This window comes from Drosophila virilis, chromosome 2 (genome assembly GCF_030788295.1).
Source record: "Drosophila virilis strain 15010-1051.87 chromosome 2, Dvir_AGI_RSII-ME, whole genome shotgun sequence".
NCBI lineage: Eukaryota > Metazoa > Arthropoda > Insecta > Diptera > Drosophilidae > Drosophila > Drosophila virilis.
This window is the reverse complement of record NC_091544.1, coordinates 10,453,465-10,472,922: the sequence shown is the minus strand read 5'-3', so window position 1 is coordinate 10,472,922 and position 19,458 is coordinate 10,453,465. Positions and strand designations below refer to the sequence as shown.

At 46.5% G+C, this 19,458-nt stretch overlaps 7 protein-coding genes and 3 non-coding genes across 10 annotated transcripts; 5 read left to right on the top strand and 5 right to left on the bottom strand.

Annotated features, from left to right (window-relative positions):
- The first annotated feature begins 148 nt into the window (after window positions 1-148).
- Window positions 149-220, top strand: TRNAQ-UUG (transfer RNA glutamine (anticodon UUG)). The gene has a single exon. It is a non-coding gene; the product is annotated as a tRNA-Gln (tRNA).
- Window positions 221-410: 190 nt separating this feature from the next.
- On the top strand, window positions 411-482 carry TRNAQ-UUG (transfer RNA glutamine (anticodon UUG)). The gene has a single exon. It is a non-coding gene; the product is annotated as a tRNA-Gln (tRNA).
- A 115-nt stretch (window positions 483-597) lies between these two features.
- Window positions 598-670, bottom strand: TRNAK-CUU (transfer RNA lysine (anticodon CUU)). The gene has a single exon. It is a non-coding gene; the product is annotated as a tRNA-Lys (tRNA).
- Window positions 671-775: 105 nt separating this feature from the next.
- cal1 (chromosome alignment defect 1) lies at window positions 776-3,849 on the bottom strand. Its single transcript, XM_002054200.4, has 2 exons — window positions 3,667-3,849; window positions 776-3,599 (listed from the first exon to the last, which is right to left on the bottom strand). Exons 1-2 carry the CDS (start codon window positions 3,745-3,747, stop codon window positions 1,098-1,100), a joined length of 2,583 nt encoding a protein of 860 aa, XP_002054236.1. The 5' UTR covers window positions 3,748-3,849; the 3' UTR covers window positions 776-1,097.
- A 281-nt stretch (window positions 3,850-4,130) lies between these two features.
- GckIII (Germinal centre kinase III) lies at window positions 4,131-6,907 on the bottom strand. The gene has a single exon (XM_002054201.4). It carries the CDS (start codon window positions 6,459-6,461, stop codon window positions 4,482-4,484), a length of 1,980 nt encoding a protein of 659 aa, XP_002054237.1. The 5' UTR covers window positions 6,462-6,907; the 3' UTR covers window positions 4,131-4,481.
- Window positions 6,908-7,098: 191 nt separating this feature from the next.
- On the top strand, window positions 7,099-9,388 carry PGS1 (Phosphatidylglycerophosphate synthase 1). Its single transcript, XM_002054202.4, has 2 exons — window positions 7,099-8,424; window positions 8,481-9,388. The coding sequence occupies exons 1-2, from the start codon at window positions 7,354-7,356 to the stop codon at window positions 8,898-8,900; spliced, it is 1,491 nt and encodes a 496-aa protein (XP_002054238.2). The 5' UTR covers window positions 7,099-7,353; the 3' UTR covers window positions 8,901-9,388.
- Trf4-2 (Topoisomerase related function 4-2) lies at window positions 9,258-10,839 on the top strand. The gene is made up of 2 exons (XM_002054203.4): window positions 9,258-9,390; window positions 9,478-10,839. Exon 2 carries the CDS (start codon window positions 9,489-9,491, stop codon window positions 10,680-10,682), a length of 1,194 nt encoding a protein of 397 aa, XP_002054239.1. The 5' UTR covers window positions 9,258-9,390; window positions 9,478-9,488; the 3' UTR covers window positions 10,683-10,839.
- Window positions 10,840-11,085: 246 nt separating this feature from the next.
- LOC6631120 (oligopeptidase A) lies at window positions 11,086-13,743 on the top strand. The gene is made up of 2 exons (XM_002054204.4): window positions 11,086-11,302; window positions 11,362-13,743. The coding sequence occupies exons 1-2, from the start codon at window positions 11,208-11,210 to the stop codon at window positions 13,442-13,444; spliced, it is 2,178 nt and encodes a 725-aa protein (XP_002054240.1). The 5' UTR covers window positions 11,086-11,207; the 3' UTR covers window positions 13,445-13,743.
- Window positions 13,662-15,687, bottom strand: LOC6631121 (oxysterol-binding protein 1). The gene is made up of 2 exons (XM_002054205.4): window positions 14,692-15,687; window positions 13,662-14,627 (listed from the first exon to the last, which is right to left on the bottom strand). The coding sequence occupies exons 1-2, from the start codon at window positions 15,661-15,663 to the stop codon at window positions 13,878-13,880; spliced, it is 1,722 nt and encodes a 573-aa protein (XP_002054241.1). The 5' UTR covers window positions 15,664-15,687; the 3' UTR covers window positions 13,662-13,877.
- Window positions 15,688-16,376: 689 nt separating this feature from the next.
- Window positions 16,377-19,457, bottom strand: LOC6631122 (oxysterol binding protein). The gene is made up of 2 exons (XM_002054206.4): window positions 17,413-19,457; window positions 16,377-17,359 (listed from the first exon to the last, which is right to left on the bottom strand). The coding sequence occupies exons 1-2, from the start codon at window positions 19,042-19,044 to the stop codon at window positions 16,610-16,612; spliced, it is 2,382 nt and encodes a 793-aa protein (XP_002054242.1). The 5' UTR covers window positions 19,045-19,457; the 3' UTR covers window positions 16,377-16,609.
- Between the last annotated feature and the right edge of the window lies 1 nt (window position 19,458).

The following is a 19,458-nucleotide window of genomic DNA, read 5'->3' as shown; positions in this document are numbered from 1 at the left end:
AAAAAAATTCAAAATTTGGCTCAATAAAAAATACTAAAAATATTAGGTGCAATTTATAAGTACCAAAATGTTATCCAAAAGACATTTTACAATACTGTAACATTGGCCATAACAACAAAATTATGTTTTGGCAATCGTTTTTCAACCTGGTTCTATGGTGTAATGGTTAGCACTCTGGACTTTGAATCCAGCGATCCGAGTTCAAATCTCGGTAGAACCTGTTTATTATTCTTTTTTGGTTGTCATTTTCGCTCTAAAAATATTTTTGTTTTCAATTTTAAAAATTGATAGTACAATTTTTTACGTAAACATGCCTTAATCAAAACATTTCCAAAAAGTTTTTTCCCTCTTAATAATTTAATAAAATTGTGATCAGGAATTTATTATACTAGGCTCTACACCGTCACCACGGTTCTATGGTGTAATGGTTAGCACTCTGGACTTTGAATCCAGCGATCCGAGTTCAAATCTCGGTAGAACCTTGGCCACCCAGTTGCCAAATAAAACTTTTTTAATTGTTTTTTACCTAAGTAATTTTAATTCAACCTATTACAAAATATTTTATTTATAAATAAAATAGTACAAAAAGTTTGCTTTCGCCCAACGTGGGGCTCGAACCCACGACCCTGAGATTAAGAGTCTCATGCTCTACCGACTGAGCTAGCCGGGCACTTGCAACCGAATGGGAAAAGAACCAATAAGTGTGGCCTCTTCGACCATCCTTAACTGAATAAATTACAATGTCGTCGCGTTTTCTTCAATATAAAAATTAACATTGCTTTATATTTGCCTTTTATTACTAAGGTTTGTATTAAGAAAAAATATTTTTTAAATCATTCGGACATTGCAAAGAGTTTAGTATATTCCTTTAAGTAAACATTTAAAGATACGTTATTTTTTAATGCAAAAATCTGAATATGAATGTTAGCAGTATTTTTGTTGCTGATAGCGAAATGTTAATGAATATTTAATATAACAAACTTTCGTCAAATATTTAAATTAAAGATAAGGACAAGCTGTTTAATATTAAATATGAAATATATTAAGAAAGTATACACAATGTTTTGCTTATAGCAATAAGCGAACAATTAGGCGAATCAATCGCCTTCGTTGCTTTTCTCCAGCACAGAGTAGACCTCTCCGTAACGCCGAACACGATCAAAGATGTCATCATCGCTGCTACTGGAACTGGAAGACTCATAATCCAAAGACTTGTCATCGGAACACAGCCTAGCCTTCATCTTCGCCGTGGGACGATAATAAATAGAGTAGCGACTATCAAAGCTGCGGCTGCCCACATGATACTTAAAAAACTTGCTCGCTTTCCGTTGTCCAATGATGGGGCTGAGGCTGTGCTCGGTGAGCGTAAAGTTGCTCGAGCTGCAGCTCTGCGCCCGATCGGCCGGCGCATAAAGTAAAATTCCTTTTTTTGTTAACTTTATATTTGGACGCGGGGCCACAGCTGCGGTCTTGGTGACGGTTGCAGGCGGCTCGCAGCTAGTTGTAGATGTTACTACAGTACAGTCGGCATCACCATCCTTCTGGTTCCAACAAGTGTCAAATGCCGAAGGGGAATCGGAGGTACAAAGATCAATCATCGCTTGTGATGTGCTGGCTGCACGTTTAATTGGCTTTTTGGCCGATTTTAGGGCACGTGCACAAGCCGTATCATTGGACATTGCCGTCGAGTTACATGCCACGCTTTGGTTGTTAAAGCTCGATTGCTCCGGCAGCTGTGGCGATGCTGCGGCTTTAACTTCTTCCTTTGGCTCCGTTTGTTGCCTCAGTTTTTTGCACTCCTCCAAATATGTTTGCTTCGAAAGCGCTAACGCACGCCTGAGATCTGATTCGGGATCATCTGTTTCATTTAATGCTTGCTTGGTTTTCTTAGGCTTTGACTTGGCGGTGCTTTCAGGTTTTTCTCTGGAAGTGTTGTCCGTGCGTTTTGCTTTACTGCTCTTGGCATTCCTTTCAGCTGCAGTCACCTTTTTTGCAGATTTTGGTGGCTGCTTTTTGTGGCTAGACGCTTTGGGCACTTCAGGTTTAGCAAACGGTTCCTTATCGACACTGCTGTTAGTTTTAATGGATTCTTTGCTCATCTCCGGCAAACTAGTTGTGCTTGTCAGCTCTTTGTTGTTCGGTTCAAGCTTTGGAATTGGCATAGAGGTGGATTTTACAGATGCTGCTTTGGGAGTTGGTATTGGGGCTGCCTCTTCCACATTTAAGAATTTAACTAATGCTTTTTTCTTAGGCTCTGCTTCGGGCAGCTGCTGCATTTTGGGGATTGTCTTCTTCATCAACTCTTCCTCCTCTGTGTCTTCTTCCAATTCTTCGTCAATTAAACAAATCTGCTTTTTTTTCGGTTGTACTTTTGGCTGCAGCGTTGGCTTTAATGTCTTGGAACGACTCGTCGAGGCCTGCGCACTGCATCTCGGTGTGCTCGGCTGCACTGGGTCGGGACTGCTTTTATTCTCGACCAGCCATTCTTCTGTTGAGCTATTGGCAATGTGCACCACATTTGAGCATAGTCGATCTTTGTTGCAACAGTTACAATCGCTCTCCAACATACGCGGCCGCAAATCCTCCTCAAAGGCATGCTGACGCCGTAACTGATGCACGCTGCGCTTGAATATGCTGCGCGAACCCAATTCAACTCGCTGATGATGATAGAGGCTGTGACTGTGATAGCTGCGATAGGCACAATATGGGTGGGTCGTTTTGGAAAAGGCACGCCTCACGCATGCACTGCAGTCGCAGCGGGTATGGCCGAACTCATCTTCGCTGGAGGATGATGATGGAAAAAGTGGAGAGCTGTCGCGTCGCTTGCGCAGCTGCTTGCGTCGCTGCTGGCCATGGAAGCTGGCAGCCACACCATACGGATAATGCCTTGGACTTGCATGGTAAATTAGCTCGCGCTCACGATTGCGCCTATGCATCTGGTCCCGACGATGACGTAGTGCCTGCATGTGATGACGATGTTCCTGCTCCTCATTGTACTCATTACAGCCGTACTTGGCACGCAACTCATCGCGCTTGCGTGGCACCGTGCGATACATTTTGATTGTTGTCATGGGACTGCTGCATTTGGTGACAGTGGATGCGGTGCGCTTGCGACTGGCGCGTATGTAGCGGGCTGTGTCCACAGAGTGCATCGATTCAGTTTCGCTTTCATTGCTTACATCCGGCGAGTAGCTGTGGTCTTTGCAGCGTTTGTGGTACGTCTTTTCTGGAGACATTTGCAACAATGTCTTATCGCCGTAGGCACTGTTGTGGCGACGCAACCAGTCGCCCACATGCTGCTCGATCTTCTGCGCATCAAAAGTGTTCAGTATGCGATCCAAGCCAGCCGCTTTCCATTTGCGCACATGCTCCTCCACAATGGGCAGCGTTTGATTTAGAATCTCTTTGTTATCACCACTGCAAAGCATCAGAGTAAGTTCGGCCTTGCTCATACAGGCCGTTGTGTTGTTTATATCGTTCTCAACATCGTCTTCTTCGGCCTCTTCAATACCGCCAATACTTTCCTCGTCCTGATTTTTATATAGCTCCTCGATTTGATTTAGTTCAATTTCTTCGCCTTCTTCGTTTTCCTCACAACGCTAAAAAAAAAGGGTCTCGATGCTTTGGCGACGATCGGGAATACGGTATATGTATATTTGAGCTCACCTTGAGAAAGTTGGACCAAATTTTTGAACGCTCATAAGTTAGCGTTTCTAATGCTTCCTCATCTACTAAAATTTGCGACATTTTTGCAATTAATCTAATTCCATGTAGAGGCTTATTTTTTTTTTAATTGTTTGCACTGTAGCTTGTTTTTCGAGGAGAGATGCCAGATCAATTGCACAAAAAAACTGTCACACTTAATTGCCTTATCGACCACCACCATATGGGCGGTAAATTAAATTTCGACTACAAGCAACATTTTCTCTTTTCTTTATATTTTACATATGTTCATAGTTAACCCAATTATTTATTAACACAAGGCCTTTTCATTTTGCTACTATTGCAGCTAAATTGCATACGATAACACCACAAACCATATTAAGCATAGCATAGTTAGTGATTACACTTAGTGTTATCGACCAACCGCCACAATGTATACCCGCGCCGGGCGCTAGATTAAATTCCGATTACGTTTTGCATTTTGTTTTATTTTAAAGTTGCATATGTTTTACATTATATTAATAATATTAATATTGCAGATAAACAAACGAATACATCTTGTATGCCTAAATAACTGTTGAATAAACATTTGCCACATGGCTCAGTTGAAATACGTACATGTACAACTACATAAGTATATATAAACTTTCGTTTTTCATAAGTCTAACGCTGCTTGCTCCATTGGCCACTATGTCGGAATATGTTGTTTGCCGTTGCTGTTTCTCGGGATTTATTTAACACGTATAGTATGTATATAGAATATATATATATATGTTTATGTAAGTTTTGTTTTGGAATTTGGTTAACCGTTTCACGGCCTATTTGCGGTTACGTATGGCGCGATCCATAATGTTATTGATGCGCGTCTCCGAATAGCCGGGCATCAACATATGGATTAGCTCCTTCATGAACAGATCGCTAACGCCCGGACTGGAACGCTCGGCCAGCTCAAACACAGATTTCAGGTCGCCAATGTCACTGCCCACGCCCACGCCGTGCATGCTCTGCAAATTCTTGCTGCTATTGCTGTACTTGCGCTGTATGTCGCTCAGCACTGGGAAGAGCAAGTTGTTCAGGCAAGCGCTGTTCGTGTGATGTAGCATTCGCTGTCCCTGACTGGTTGCCAGCTTGCCGTGATTGGATTGATTGGAAGCCAAGGAATCGTTGTGTTCGGCAGCGTTGCTGCTGCTGCTGCAGTTGCTCACATTGTTGGCGCTTGTCGCATGGAATGATTCACGATTATTGCTACGACGCTGTTGCTGCTGCTGCTGTTGATGCTGGTCCATGCTAAGTGGCAGGCCCAGAGAGGCGCGACGCTCCTCCACCTGATCCAATGTGGCCACAGAGCGCGACTGACGGAGCTCTGTTTTAGAGCTGGCACGTTTCTGCACAAGGTCATTGGCCGAGTTAGATGTGCTGACAGGCAGCATCCTGCCAGCGCCGGATGACGCATTGCTAGCTGATGCCACTCCTCCTCCACTCAATGGCGCATTTAGCATGGTAGTTGTGGCATGTTTGCTGTTCAAGTTGTTGTTGTTGCTGTTGTTGTTATTGTTATTGTTGTTGCTGTTGCTGTTACCCAACGCTGGTGTGTCGCTGGCAGCGGACGCCACTGTCGCTGCAGTTGCATTACCCACACCAGCTGCACTCGCGGCTTTGACTGCGCCTCCAATACTGTTGCTACTATTGCTGCCCGAAGCGGTTTGGTTGCTGCCACTGGAGTTGCCCGAGGGCGAGTGTGTGGTGGCCATAAGTTTCTGCATGGTCAACTCGTGCTCCTGCAGCTGGAAGCTGTTAACACCAGCACGCGGTGCGCTATTAATGTGCAAACCCTTGACGGTCATTATCCAGGGCTCGTCGTGGCTGCTGCCGCCGCCACCGCTCTGCTTGGCGTCCGAGTCGGAATCGGAGTTCTCCGATTCGGTTTCACTTTCATCGCCCTTGGAAAGTTTCCATTTCTTGAAGCGATCGATTAAGTCAATCAAGTAGGCATTCTTTTTGGCCTTCTTGATAAACGGATACTTAAGCAACTCCTTGGCCGTGGGTCGATTCTCGGGATCCTTATTGAGGCATGCCTCGACAAAGTCCTTAAATGACTTCGTATAGTTACCTGTCAATTGGGGCGGATTGTTTTTCGGTATTAGAAAGAGCACGCGCATCGGATGCAGCTCCGAGTTGGGTGGCTCGCCTTTCGCAAGCTCAATGGCCGTAATGCCCAGCGACCATATGTCCGCCTTGGAATCATACTGGGACTGCTTGATAACCTCCGGCGCCATCCAAAAGGGTGTGCCCACGAATGTGTTGCGCTTGGATGTCGTGTTGGTTAGCTGGCCAGCTACTCCAAAATCGGCTAGTTTTACGTCTCCCAGTTCGCTGAGCAGCACATTGGCCGCCTTGATGTCGCGATGGAGCTTGCGTTCTGAGTGCAAATAGTCGAGACCCTTCAGCACCTCGCGCAATATAATGCCAATGTGCATTTCCTCAAAGGAGCCCGCTTTCATCAAGTCCAATGCGGAGCCACCGCCCAAGTACTCCATAATGATCCAAAGCTTAGTGCCCTTCAGATAGGATCCATAGTATTTAGTCACATACGGTGAATCGCACTGTGATAGCACCATGATCTCCTGCTGTATATCATCGATCTCATCCTCGGCTTCCTCCAGATCAATGATCTTGATGGCCACCACTTGCTGCGTGCGATTGTCAATGCCTTTGAACACCTCACCAAAGGAGCCCTTGCCAATTCGCTCCTGCTTGGTGAAGATCAACTCCGGATCTACTTTCTCTGTCCAAGACATGTTAGCTGTTATGAAAGGTCACGCCACCTGACTTCAAATTTCGTTTCGTCTATAAAATGTTCAAGCTAAATTAAAAGCAAGAAAAGGCAGCAAATGAAAATTCCAAAGCAAAGTGAGTTACGGCTCGGGTCGGCTCTCGCTCTCTTTGTTGTTGTTGTTGTTGTTGTTGTTGCTGCTGCTGCTGCTGCACGCACTCGTACCTGGTTGCGTTGCACTATTGAGCTATTGAAACTTGCTTTGATTTTCTATACACACATGCACACACACACACACATCAACTTTTTGCCGTTTTTAATCCCTTGCGTTCACATTTAAAAGCATTTGGACAACGTAAGTTCTGTGTGTAGGAAGAAGATCCAAAATTTTCGCAGTTGATTTCGTTGGCTTTTCTTTTGCTTGGTTCTTCTTCTCTCCTTGCTTGTTGTTGTTGCGCTGTGCTGGCTGTGCTAGTGGTGTGCAACAGAAATATCGATATTTTAATTTTTTAAGCGTTGAGCATCGATATTTAAAACAACTACCTTGTTCACATAACAGGCTTTTTCTATAAGTTACATTTGATTGTATTATACTCGATTGGATACACTACTGGCTATACTAAAACAGCGTTATTTCGTGCGATCAGCCCGTTCGGCAATTACAATACTATGGTTCTTACAAATCCAATCGGACATCTGTGTGTGAATCGATAAGAAATAATTTATCGATACATCTCAAATTCCCAGCACAGCAACAGCACGTAAACGTAATTTTGATATGATTTCGTAAAACCAGTTCAGTTTATTTTAATACTCAATCCAACCAATGAATGAAACTAGCATCGCAGCTAGGTCGAACACTGCAATAGGAGCTGGCACGGCCAGAGTAGAGGAGTCCAATATTCATTAGGCCCTCAATGAAAATGATGTACCTGCGCCGCCTATTCACCCAAGAACTATGTCCTGCCACCCAGAGCGACCTGTTGGGCTGCCTTCAGCATGCACCGCAGCAGTTGTTGTGTGGCGGATTTGCGGGCTCCCCCGGCTTGGAGAGTCTATCCTGGTTACACAATCTGGCGCCCTGCTTTCCTCTGCGAGGCGAACAGATACAGGTCATACACGAGCCTCAACACTTCTATCAAACGCTGATACAGCGCATTGCTCAGGCCAAGCGACGCATTGTACTGGCTAGCCTGTATCTGGGCACAGGTCAGCTGGAGAGCTCCTTTGTGCAGACGTTGCGTCATAGCCTGCAGGCGGAGTCGTCATTGCGCCTAAATGTGCTGTTGGACTTTACACGCGGCACACGTGGTGCGGCCAACTCCAAGACCATGCTTCTACCTCTGGTGCGGGAATTTGGCGAACAAGTGCAATTCTCGCTGTATCATACGCCGGATTTGCGCGGCATGACCAAACGACTGGCGCCGCCGCGCTGGAACGAACTACTGGGACTGCAGCACATGAAGGTGTACTTGTTTGATGATACAGTGATCATATCTGGGGCCAATTTGTCCAACGACTACTTTACAAATCGTCAGGATCGCTACATACTTATTGAGGACAAGCCGCTTGCAGATTTCTATGCGCAGTTCATTGAGCGTGTGCAGGAGTTCAGCCTGGCTGTAGGCGCAGATGCGGTAGAGGGACTGCATCATAGCTGGCGCATACTGCCATACGAAGGCACAAAAGATCAGTTCATTCGTCTGGCCAAGGAGCGTATTACAAATTTCGTTCAGGAAGCGTACCAAAAGCAATTGCAGCTCAGGGATCAGAACACACAGGCGGACACGTGGGTGTTTCCTCTGCTGGAGATGGGCCAGATTGGCATACATCATGACAGCGTGGTGACCAAGCAGTTGCTCTCAAAGTGCATTGCTGGTTCACGCCTTAAACTGGCCACCGGCTATTTCAATCTCACGCAAGAGTATATGGACACAATCACACATAAGTGTCTGGCGCAGTGTAGCATTCTCATGGCTCATCCAAATGTAGGTGCTGTCATATCGGTTTACATAATATTTTACATAATATTTTCTTCTTGTAGGCCAATGGCTTTCAAGGCGCCAAGGGACCCGCCGGAGGCATACCTGCTGCCTATACACTGATTGCGAAAAGCTTCTATGAGAGTTTGGTGCGACGAAAGCAAAATCATCGTGTCAATTTCTTTGAGTACGAGAAACCTGGCTGGACGTACCATGCGAAGGGACTCTGGTATTATTTGCCCGAGGCTCGACTGCCCAATTTGACGCTAATTGGTTCCTCAAACTTTGGCGAGCGCTCGGTCAATCGTGACCTGGAGACGCAAGTTTGCCTGGTGACCGCTAACAAAGACCTCAGCCAACGCCTTCAAAATGAGGCGGATCGCTTGTACGACATGTCCACGACAGCGGAGCGTGAGATTGTCCAGAGAAGTGTGCCTCGATGGGTGCAGGCAGTGGTGCGCATATTTAGAAATTTTTTTTAGGTGTTAATATAGTCCACATACTTAGTTCAATTTGTTGATCTTAAGGGTCAGTTACTATAGTCTCCAATATGTGTATTGTTTTCAGTTCTGGTTGTGCATATTGCTGTAAATTAATTTTTTACTCAGTCATCCTGTAATAATTAAAAATGTTTGTAAACAACATGCCTTTGCAGTATATTAATAATGTTTCTAGCATAAATATTTTTCAAAAAACCAAAAAAAAGTGAAAAATTCTTATCAGAGTTTAGTTTTATGGTTAAGTTTGTTTAATTCAATTACATCATGTCCTAACATTTTTCGCGATAAGCGAGTTTGAAGAGCACACACTAGTGAATTTTTCGGCACGAAATGAACTGGGTGGCAACTCTGTATAACGGCGCTGGCTTTGGCATTTGTCTTGTTCTTGCTATTCGGTTTGAAGAGAAATTGAAAAAAAAAAAAACAAATTACGAATTGGAATTGCGAATCGACGTACTTACATTGCCATAGCGTAAGTTTTAATTGGAATTGTTACCAAAAATATAATATGAATGTAGATCTACTACTCTTAACTCTATCACAATTTATCACATTTAAGGAGGCAGCAAGATGAGCAAAGTCACAGATCAGCGGGAGCCCTGGCTGATGCCGAACTTTGAATATGGCAGCGGGGTAGCCGCACTCCATCAGGAGATCGAGCATTTTTACAACTACATCGTATCGACGCCAACGGAATATATGATGCGAATGGAAGCTGTGCACCGTATTGAGAGGGTTGTGCTTAGCATTTGGCCGGATGCCTGCATTGAAGTCTTTGGCTCCTTTCGCACCGGCCTAAATCTACCGATCTCTGATATTGATATTGCAGTTAACAATTTTTACTGGCACGGTGCACCGCTGCTCGAACTGAAAAATGCGCTGATGGCGCGAGGAGTTGCCGACAATGTCAATGTCCTGGACAAGGCATCAGTTCCGGTCGTAAAGTTTACGGAACGCATTTCGGAAATCAAGTTTGACATTTCATTTAATACGACGACGGGCGTGAAGGCGGCGGAGCTGGTTCAGCGGTTTATCGAGCAGTTTCCAGAGCTTCCCAAGCTGGTCATAATTCTGAAGCAATATCTAATGCTCCAAGGCTTAAATGAGGTATACAGCTCAGGCGGTATTTCCTCATATGCCGTCACCCTCATGTGCATCAGCTTCCTGCAGCAGCAGTCTCTAAGCGAAACGAAGACGTGTAAAAATGATAACAAATTGGGAAAGCTACTGCTTAAGTTCCTGGACTTTTATGGACGCAAGTTTGACTACTTTAAGTATGGAATATCTGTGCGCGGCAGTGGTGGCAGCGTGGAGAAGTGTGTGCTGCAGAGCACCTTCGGCGATTACAACTGGTTGTCGGTGCTGACCATTGAAGATCCTATTACGCCGACAAATGACATAGGACGCAGTTCGTTTGGAGCACTTGACGTGAAGCAAGGCTTTGAAATGGCATTTCTAAAGCTGTCGAAGCTAGTGGACTTGGACTCCTCCAAAATTAGTGGATCCATATTGGCCAGCATTGTAAAAGTGCCTCAGTCAGTGATAAACTACCGAAATTGGGTGCACTATAAATTCCGACATTTGGTCGCCATTAGCACGCAGCCCATCAACGGATTTGAACGGTGTTTTGGCTATGCCGTCAAGTTGAAGTTTAATGCCACGACATTGCAAGATGAACAGGAGGAAAATAAAGAGATTGTTAGCAATCTTAATGGCATGCCTTTGACCCACAATGGCTGTCAATACAAAGGCTTGGGATGTTAGTTTAAGTTATGCTTATCCTCAATTATCTTTACATCTCTTTTAATCTACTACTCGATTTTACATTTTACCATTATTTTATACTTAGCTACTAATTACTACTATACTTACTATGAATTTACCTTGTATGTACATAAACGAACAGTAGCTTACAAGCGCTACTGAAACTTTAAAATATGTTTTTTGGCGCCAAACTTTGACATTCGATACTTTTATTATCGATGCTGCGACTTGTGTGTTATCGATTTTAAATTCTCATATTTTACACTAAATTCCAAGAGTTATTTAATTTGCAAATTGCTTGATGCTAAACTGACAAATGGTAAATTACTTTAAAATTAAACATTAACAGCTGAGATATATAACAACTGTACAATAAGAACTCAAAGTGGGCGATAGCATATATCGGCGTTTAGTAGTGAGGAAGCAGAACAGCTGAGAGTGTTGTGTAAACGCTGGCTGCCGAAAAATTTGGCCGCACGCATTTTTCTAATTGTAAATAATTAGCTTTTAATTCGAATTTAAGACATGTTGAACATATTGCGACAGCGCCATGCGGCGCTTGCGAATGCCGCCCAACGTTGCTTACACTCTACTCCCTGCCGGCCGGGCTATATTGTGCTGTAAGTGTTGGGATTCGGGCTGCGGAACAAGTTCAATTATTACATTTTGCCGCTTGCAGCGTGCCCGAAATCGGCGAAGAGGGTCAAATGGGCGAGGGACTACTTATGCCAAATGGGCTGCCAGCATTCAGCGATATCACCATCGAGATGTGTCTGGGCGCCATTGGCCAGCAGGCGTCGGCCGTGGAGAAGTCGGTCAAAATGCTTGAGCAGGATATCAAAAGTGGCAAGCAGCTCAAAGGCGCCGATATATACAGAGAACTGGATGCAGTTACTGCGCCATTGGAGACGACCTGGGGTGTGGCCAAAGCGCTCTACCTGGGCAACAGCACGCTGATACCCACCAAGTCTTATATGAACATACACGAACGTGCGCGCAATGCACGTGCTGCTAAATTCTGCAACAAAACAGTGTACACGGCTCTGCTGGAGCAAGAGGATCAATCAGGTGAAGCTGAGCAACGTTTGCGCCAAAAGTTTTTACTTGAAGGCAAATTAAATGGCCTATCGCTGAGCAAGGACGGTCAAGATGGGCTCAAGGAATTGCTTACGCAGCTGGGACGTGAGCGTGGTAACTTCAAAAATAAAGTTAATATGGCTGTGCACGCATTCGCGCATGTGGTCAATGATTTCCAGCTGGTTCGCGACTTTCCGCCAACGCTGCTGGAGGCGACGGCCCGAGATCCCAGTCAACCACTCGAAGGTCCATGGAAAATAACGCTTCAGCCGCCAATTGTTGATGGCTTTCTCAAATACTGTCCCGATCGTCTGCAGCGCTGGAATGTATGGCGCGCCAATGCTCTAAAAGCATCTCAGCAACAGGATAAAGCACTAGAGAACAGCACGCATCTGGAGAAGATACGCGCCTTACGCAAGCGTCAGGCCAATCTGTTGGGCTATACCAACTACGCAGACATGTCCATGCAAACCAAAATGATTGGCAGTGTGGAAAATCTGAAGCAAATCTTTGCCAAGCTGCTGAAATTTGCGGGTCCCGCTCAGAGTGTAGAACTGGAGGCGTTGCAAAAGTTTGCCAGCTTAAATGGTGCCGAGCACAAACTGGAGGCCTACGATATTAGCTACTGGGCGCGCAAACAGCTTGTCGCCGAGCATCAGCTGGTGGAGGACAAGCTGCGAGAGTACTTTCCTCTGCCACGCGTGCTCTCCGGCCTTTTTGCGCTGAGCGAAAAGCTTTTCAATATACGCATTTCGGAGCAGCCCAAGACGGAAGTGTGGCATCCGGCAGTCAAGTTCTTTAATGTGTACGATGGCGATGCCAGCAACAGTTCAACGCCCGTTGGCGGCTTTTATGTGGACTGCTATTCCAAGGAACATAAATTTGGCCGTAACAATGGCTGGATGGTGGGCATACGCAATAGCAACAAAACAGCCGGCCTCACCCCACTCTGCGCACTCATCTTTAACTTTACAGAGCCGACGCAGGGCAAGCCCACGCTGTTGGGCTTCGAGGATTTGCAAATGGTATTCAAGACCTTTGGCACGGCGCTGCAGCATCTGCTGACGCAAGCGGGCTACAGCGAACTGGCTGGTCTGTCCAACATTGAGTGGGATGCCTCGCAAGTGTCGGGTTATGTGATGAGCAACTTCCTGGACGACGCCGCAGTGCTGCAGACTTTGTCCGGTCATTACGCCAACGATCAGATCATTGATGCTGAGCTTGCCCAAAAGACGCGCCTGCTGAAAACGCAGCTGTCAGGGTATAATCTGTGCCAGGAATTGTATTTGGCCGATCTGGACGTGGAATTGCATCGCTCTGGCGCTTTTTGGCTGGATGTTGTCCGCAAAATTTGGCCAGTGTATCACTGTATGCCGCTCGACAAGAAAGACGCACATCCCTGCTCCATGACCGACATTTTTGCCGGCGACTGGGCGGCGGCGCATTTTAGTCATTTGTATTCCAAGCTAATTGCCGCCGACATCTCGAGCGGATTTGCGGAGCAGCGCAACGATGAACACTACGCCACAGTGGGTAAACGCTATAAGCAAACGTTCCTCAGTTATGGCGGCTCTGTGCCGACGGCGGAAGTATTCCGTCGCTTCCAAGGTCGCGATCCGTCAGTGGAGGCGCTACTTAAATCATTGGACATATTCATAACTTCCCAAACCACCGAACACAATTAAAGCGTCACCCTTGCGGCTGCCATCGTGACCAGCATTCACTGTTATCTATTGTTAACCATTAGTTAGTAGTTAGTTTAGATAATGGTTGGCATTAATAAATCGAGGTGCCGAATTGGTCGCGTTGGATTAACTGATTACCGAGTCAACAGACGACGCCTTATCGTGCACATTGAGGAAGGCGATACCGCAGGTGTTACTGAATGTACACGGATGACTCTTTACGACTGTTTCAACCACAACTCAACAGTTTGCTTTATTTAAATAATACTTTACCAATAAATTGCGTAAACTTTATAACATTTCTCATTGGATTGCTCAGGTCTTTTTTTGGCGGAACTCATCGAGTTCTTTGTCTGAAGATTAGATATTGTGGCTTGATTGCGCATTTTCCGTTCCATTGTTGTTTTTTTTGTAAAAGTATATAACGCAGCTGTTAAAAAATATTCGGACAACCGCTCCAGTCTTGGGCCGCCTTGGCCTTCCAATATGTATTCTTGGAGATGTGCACAAATTCGTTGCTACCCTCCTCTTTCTCGCGCTTGAACCACATGGGCTCATATGCTGGATAGGTGCGTCCTTCTGCCGCCGCCTGTTTTTCCTTCTCCTCGCGCTGTTTTCGCGCCGCTCGCTGCTTCTCCTCGAGCCGCAATTTCTCCTGATTGCTTTCGTCCCAGGCGCCTTCCTCCATGCAACGCTGATCGGGTCGCAGACGCGAATCCGTGGGCGCGACACCTTCCTCCGGCTCGTTAAGCTGACAGGCAAACGTGGGGAAGTTGTAAAACTTATCCGATTCTGGTGCAGCTGGCCGACGCTGCCAGGCAACCTTGTACTCGCCAGTGGTATAGCTGGGGCTCTTATGTGTGCCACTGATGTGCAGAACGGGTGCTATTTCGATTTTGTCGTCCCAGGTGCCGCGCAGCAACCATTTGGCCTGCTTATTGCGATTGAGTACCACGCCTTTGATGCTGCGCTGCACCTCACGGCCGAAGTATGAGTATGGTATATAGTTTAGGATGCACTTGTATCCATGCGCCGCACCACTGCCAATGATTTCCATTTCTCCGTGCAGATCCACCCAGAGCTTTCCGACAATAATGTTGTTCACAGTTGTTGTCACACGACGCCAGCAATAGCGACGTCCGGTGCTGGGGAACGAAACGTAAGCGCCGCCAACCGGATTTACCTGCTCAAGCCAAAACGGAAGGTGAGTAACGAAAATGAATCAGCTACATATGGGAAAAACATACCTGCAAATACTTGCCACGGAACTTACTCGTCAGGGAGAACTCTTGCCAGCTAACCCATTCCTTGCTCTCGCAGTGCAGTGCGGCTACGGGCGGATGATGGGACACCTGCTCGGCCAGGCAGCGCCAGCCAAGATCGTCCGTGCGGTCGCATTCGTAGGTCTCGCCTAGCAACGGATTAAAGGGTTTGTTAATGCGACTCGCTGCCGTCGCATACGCCGACACAGTAAAGGCGGCCAAATAGGCCAATTGCTCGCACTCATCAGTGCAGGCGGCGGCAGTGTCCAGCACTTCCGAGTACTCGTAATCCTCGACTAGCCGTTGTAGCATGGATATCGGCTCGTTGAAGTTGATGGGCATAGGTATTTTGGACAGATCCTTGCCAATGCAGTTCTTCATCAGTGTCCACAGGTTGAGCGGATAGTTGGGCTTGTCCGGCACACGTGTGCGCCGACACCTGAATTGCACCTGCTTTTCGCTGGCCTCGTTGGAGCCACCTGTTGGAGGTGGATTAACGATTTCATTCGCTTGTGTGGCCGTGGTTCTGGCCAGCTCCAAGGATGCAATCCATCTTTTACGTTCCACCTCACTTACGGCTTTGATGCGAAAGGTTTGTTGGCTGCCATCGGAAATGGCAAAGGTGCAAGGGTCCACGATTTCAATGAGGGCAGCTTTGAGCGCTATCGAGCCGCGAGAGGTTTGATGGACTTCAGACTGATCAAGGTGGTAGCTGAGCACACCGTTGGAGAGCACAAACCAGCGTCGCTGATAACCCTTCATGTAATTTGTATACTTCAGCAGCCAGCCCTTCATTTCCGGGTTGCCTTCGATTGCAGCATGATTGGTTGCTCGCCCTCGTCTGCGTGACTTTTGGGATGATCTTAGTTTGTTGCCACTGGAGGTCTCGATGGCGCAGTCCGTGCTCATGCTCGAGCTGTTCCGACGCTGTCGGTGGTGCGCTCGCTCGCCAGACATATTCAATCCCTTGCGAATTACTGAATACAATTGACAAACGACGACTCCCCGGTTCGCATCGAGACCACATTCAGCTCTTATCTCCCGAACATTTTGCTAGTCAGCCAGATAAGGCCTCAGTTTTGGACACTGACTCAGTAGATAGTGCATTATCGCGGACGCTGAGAAAGGTGGTGCCACGGGTGTTGTTTTGTAGCTGAGGAGTGGTTGAACCGTAGGTTAGGATTTGTTAACGGGTATTCTCGTATTGGTAAGCTCATTGTTTAACCACATAATTTTTGCTTTATTTAAAATAATACTTTAATAATAAATTGCATAAATATATATAACATTTAACATATTCTCGTTGCATTGTTTAGAACCTTTTTCATTCTCTTTTATATATTTAATTATATACACAACAAAGGCAAAAACAATATTCGGCTACCGGAAAACTAGTTTCGTGTGTCTCCTTCTACTTGTTGTTGTTGTTGTTGTTGTTATTCTTTAGAGTGAAAAGCTGGTTCGCTTTTCACTTGCACATGTCTACATATGTTTATTGATTAGATATATGTATGTATATGTATGTTTAATTTTTGGATGGTAAGGTCTATGTGCCATAAGTAATTAACTGATTAAAGCAAAGATTAAATAAAAAACCGAACAAAATACAATTTGATAAACGCAATCAATGCGATGCGATTTTGAGATTAACTTGCCATAAAAACATTTCAGTTCCAACATTTGCAGCTACTTTACAGTAATTAATTTATATATGCACTAAGTAGTTGAAAAAATGTTATTACATCGATTAGTTTATAGTTCAGTAAAAGTTATTTATGCTTGACTGTGAGTGTCTTGGGGCGTTGTTTCTTTTATTTTTTTTTTTTTTTTTTTTGTTTGTTTAGGGATTGAGAGCGAAGTTTCGAGGCTTGCGTATTGAAATAATTCACATAGAGTTCAGCTATTAGTAGATATCTGGACAGCCGCTCCAGTTTTGAGCCGCCTTAGCCTCCCAGTATGTGTTCTTGCAGACATGCACAAAATTATCGCTACCCTCTTCCTTTTCACGCTTGAACCACATGGGCTCGTACGCTGGATAGGGTCGTCCCTCGGCAGCAGCCTGTTCGGCCTCAGTTTCACGTTCTCTTCGCGCCGTTCGCTGTTTCTCTTCAAGGCGCACTTTCTCCTTGTTGCTTTCCTCCCATAAACCTTCCTCCATAAGTCGCTGATCGGGACGAAGACGCGAGTCTGTGGGCGCTACACCTTCTTCCGGCTCGTTAAGCTGACAGGCAAATGTGGTGAAGTTGTAATACTTTTCCGACTCTGGTGGAGCCGCGCGACGCTTCCATGCAACCTTGTACTCGCCAGTAGTATAGGTAGGACCCTCCGCCGTGCCGCTGGTGTGCAAGACAGGTGCTATTTCGATTTTGTCGTCCCAGGTACCACGTACCACCCACTTAGCTTCCTTATTGCGATTGATTACCACGCCTTTCACGCTGCGCTGTACATCACGGCTGAAGTAGGAGTAGGGTATATAGTTTAGGATGCACTTGTTTCCATGCGCTGCATTGGTGCCCACTATCTCCATCGTTCCGTGCTGATCCACCCAGAGCTTGCCGACGATAATGTTATTTACAGTGGTTGTAACTTTGTGCCAGGAGTAGCGATGACCACTTTTGTGAAACAAAACGTATGCACCGCCAAGCGGATTAACCTAAACAAACGGATGGGTAATTTTTTTTTTGGTCAACTATTACGAAAACTTACCTGCAAATATTTGCCGCGGAACTTGCTCGTCATGGAAAACTCCTGCCAACATACCCAATCTTTTCCCTCACAGTGCAAAGCAGCTACGGGCGGATGATGAGACACCTGCTCAGCCAAGCAGCGCCAGCCTAGATCATCCCTACGGTCACATTCGTATGTTTCACCCAGCAATGGATTAAATGGTTTGCCAGTGCGAATCGCTGTCGTCCCATACGCGGATACCGTAAAGGCCGCCAAATAGGCCAACTGCTCGCTTTCATCGGTGCACGAGGCAGCATGATCCAAGATTTCGGCATACTCATAATCCTCGACTAGACGCTGTAGCAAGGAGAGCGGCTCGTTGAAATTAACGGGCATAGGTATTTTGGACAGATCCTTGCCAATGCAGTTTTTCATGATTGACCAGAGACTTAGCGGATAGTTTGGCTTGTCCGGCACACTTGTGCGCCGATTTCTGGCCGGCATCAGCTGCTTGCTACCTCCGCTCGCCCTCGCACTGCTACTTGGTAATTCATCTGGGTTGGCGTTCGGGACGCGCTCAACTTTGTCTGCTTCGTCGTCGTCCCCAGAGGCCACGCGTGCTGCGCTGATAAGACACACTTGCTGTACGGTTTGAATGGTGCGCTTCTGCTCGTCGCTTTCCGATGAACTGCCTGTCTGGCCCTCGGAGCCGACGTGATCCTCGGAACTGCTGCGTCTTTTGTTAAGCTTTAGTATAAACGTGCCGTCTATTGGCGATTCGCCTGTTCGGCCGTAGCCGTATTCCTCGGCATCGAAAAATTCGGTCTCGTCGTCTGAGGTTAAATTCGTGCCGGGGGGCCCTGAGTTTATAGACATAGTTGTGCTGGACGATGCCAATGGCAGCGGCTTGTTGCGGCGCACCAGCACGGCAGCCTGCTCCATTTGCGACTGCTGCTTGGCCATCTGCTCAATGATCTCTTCCAGTCGCTGGCGCTGCTCACGCTCATGGTGCAACATCTTGGACCATTTGTGGCCCTGCGATTCAGCCGATCGCAGATAGTCGTTGCCCGCATTGATCATTGCATTTGATGTGATCCTGAAAAGTGTGGCGCGCTCGTTAACAATCTTAGTACGACTCGCCAGTGATTCCTCCTCATTTGATTCCAGATCGTTTAGGGCTCGCTGAAGTGCTGCGCCGTGCTTGGTTATCAGATCGTAGCATGTGCGCATGTTCTCCAGGCGTTCGGTGAGGTCGCGCACCACAGTGTTGATCTCCTGACTGGGCACCACCTGCGCCGTCTCCTCTGCCTCCTCCTCTTCGCTCTCAATGGCCCGTATGGCCTTCACTTTGGCCAGCTCCAACGATGTTACCCACGACTGCCGCTCGACCTCATTGGCCGCTTTGATGTGGAAGGTTTGTGTGCCGCCGTTTGAGATGACAAACGTGCACGAATCCACGGTGTGTATGAGCGCACCATGGAGCGATATCGTACCGCGGCATGTGTGATTGATCTCCGATTGATTGCGATAGTAGCTCAGCACACCCTTGGATAGCACAAACCAGCGACGTTGGTAGCCCTTGATGTAGTTGGTCCACTTTAGCAGCCAGCCCTTCATTTGTGGATCGCCTCCGCCCTTTTCGGCCGCTGGCTTTGCCGCAGCGTCCGCCATGCTCACAATCGGTCTGCTCCGCTGCCGTGCTTGTGCCCACCGTGACAATAAAAATCTATTAGCACTCGCTTGCCTACGACCTCGACCGCTTGTTGACCGATTCAGACTCAGATTCGGTTTCGCAAACGCCACGTACAATCGTAACGGGGGGGATGGGTATGACAACAACTCCAAATCCAAGTCCGTAACAAAATATTTAATTAGCTGCTGTTTGTAGCAGCTGCTGGCATTATAAATTACACTTTGGCAGCATTCGTAATCGCGTACACAATAAATTTCGTTACTTTAGCGGCAATACTAAGTACTTTTTTTCTGCACAAAATAAAGAAACTGTGGAAGTCAAGTGCGCATTTGTGTGCGTGTGTATTGGCGTATGTGTGTGGCTGTGTTGTGTGAGATATTTGTGGTGTGACC

Coding starts and splice junctions, on each gene's coding strand:
- cal1 (XM_002054200.4), bottom strand. CDS start 3,747: ATGTCGCAAATTTTAGTAGATGAGGAAGCATTAGAAACGCTAACTTAT. Junction 3,600..3,666: donor TTTGGTCCAACTTTCTCAAG/GTGAGCTCAAAT, acceptor CTTTTTTTTTAG/CGTTGTGAGGAAAACGAAGA.
- GckIII (XM_002054201.4), bottom strand. CDS start 6,461: ATGTCTTGGACAGAGAAAGTAGATCCGGAGTTGATCTTCACCAAGCAG.
- PGS1 (XM_002054202.4), top strand. CDS start 7,354: ATGAAAATGATGTACCTGCGCCGCCTATTCACCCAAGAACTATGTCCT. Junction 8,425..8,480: donor TTCTCATGGCTCATCCAAAT/GTAGGTGCTGTC, acceptor TTCTTCTTGTAG/GCCAATGGCTTTCAAGGCGC.
- Trf4-2 (XM_002054203.4), top strand. CDS start 9,489: ATGAGCAAAGTCACAGATCAGCGGGAGCCCTGGCTGATGCCGAACTTT.
- LOC6631120 (XM_002054204.4), top strand. CDS start 11,208: ATGTTGAACATATTGCGACAGCGCCATGCGGCGCTTGCGAATGCCGCC. Junction 11,303..11,361: donor CGGCCGGGCTATATTGTGCT/GTAAGTGTTGGG, acceptor TGCCGCTTGCAG/CGTGCCCGAAATCGGCGAAG.
- LOC6631121 (XM_002054205.4), bottom strand. CDS start 15,663: ATGTCTGGCGAGCGAGCGCACCACCGACAGCGTCGGAACAGCTCGAGC. Junction 14,628..14,691: donor TCCGTGGCAAGTATTTGCAG/GTATGTTTTTCC, acceptor TGGCTTGAGCAG/GTAAATCCGGTTGGCGGCGC.
- LOC6631122 (XM_002054206.4), bottom strand. CDS start 19,044: ATGGCGGACGCTGCGGCAAAGCCAGCGGCCGAAAAGGGCGGAGGCGAT. Junction 17,360..17,412: donor TCCGCGGCAAATATTTGCAG/GTAAGTTTTCGT, acceptor CCGTTTGTTTAG/GTTAATCCGCTTGGCGGTGC.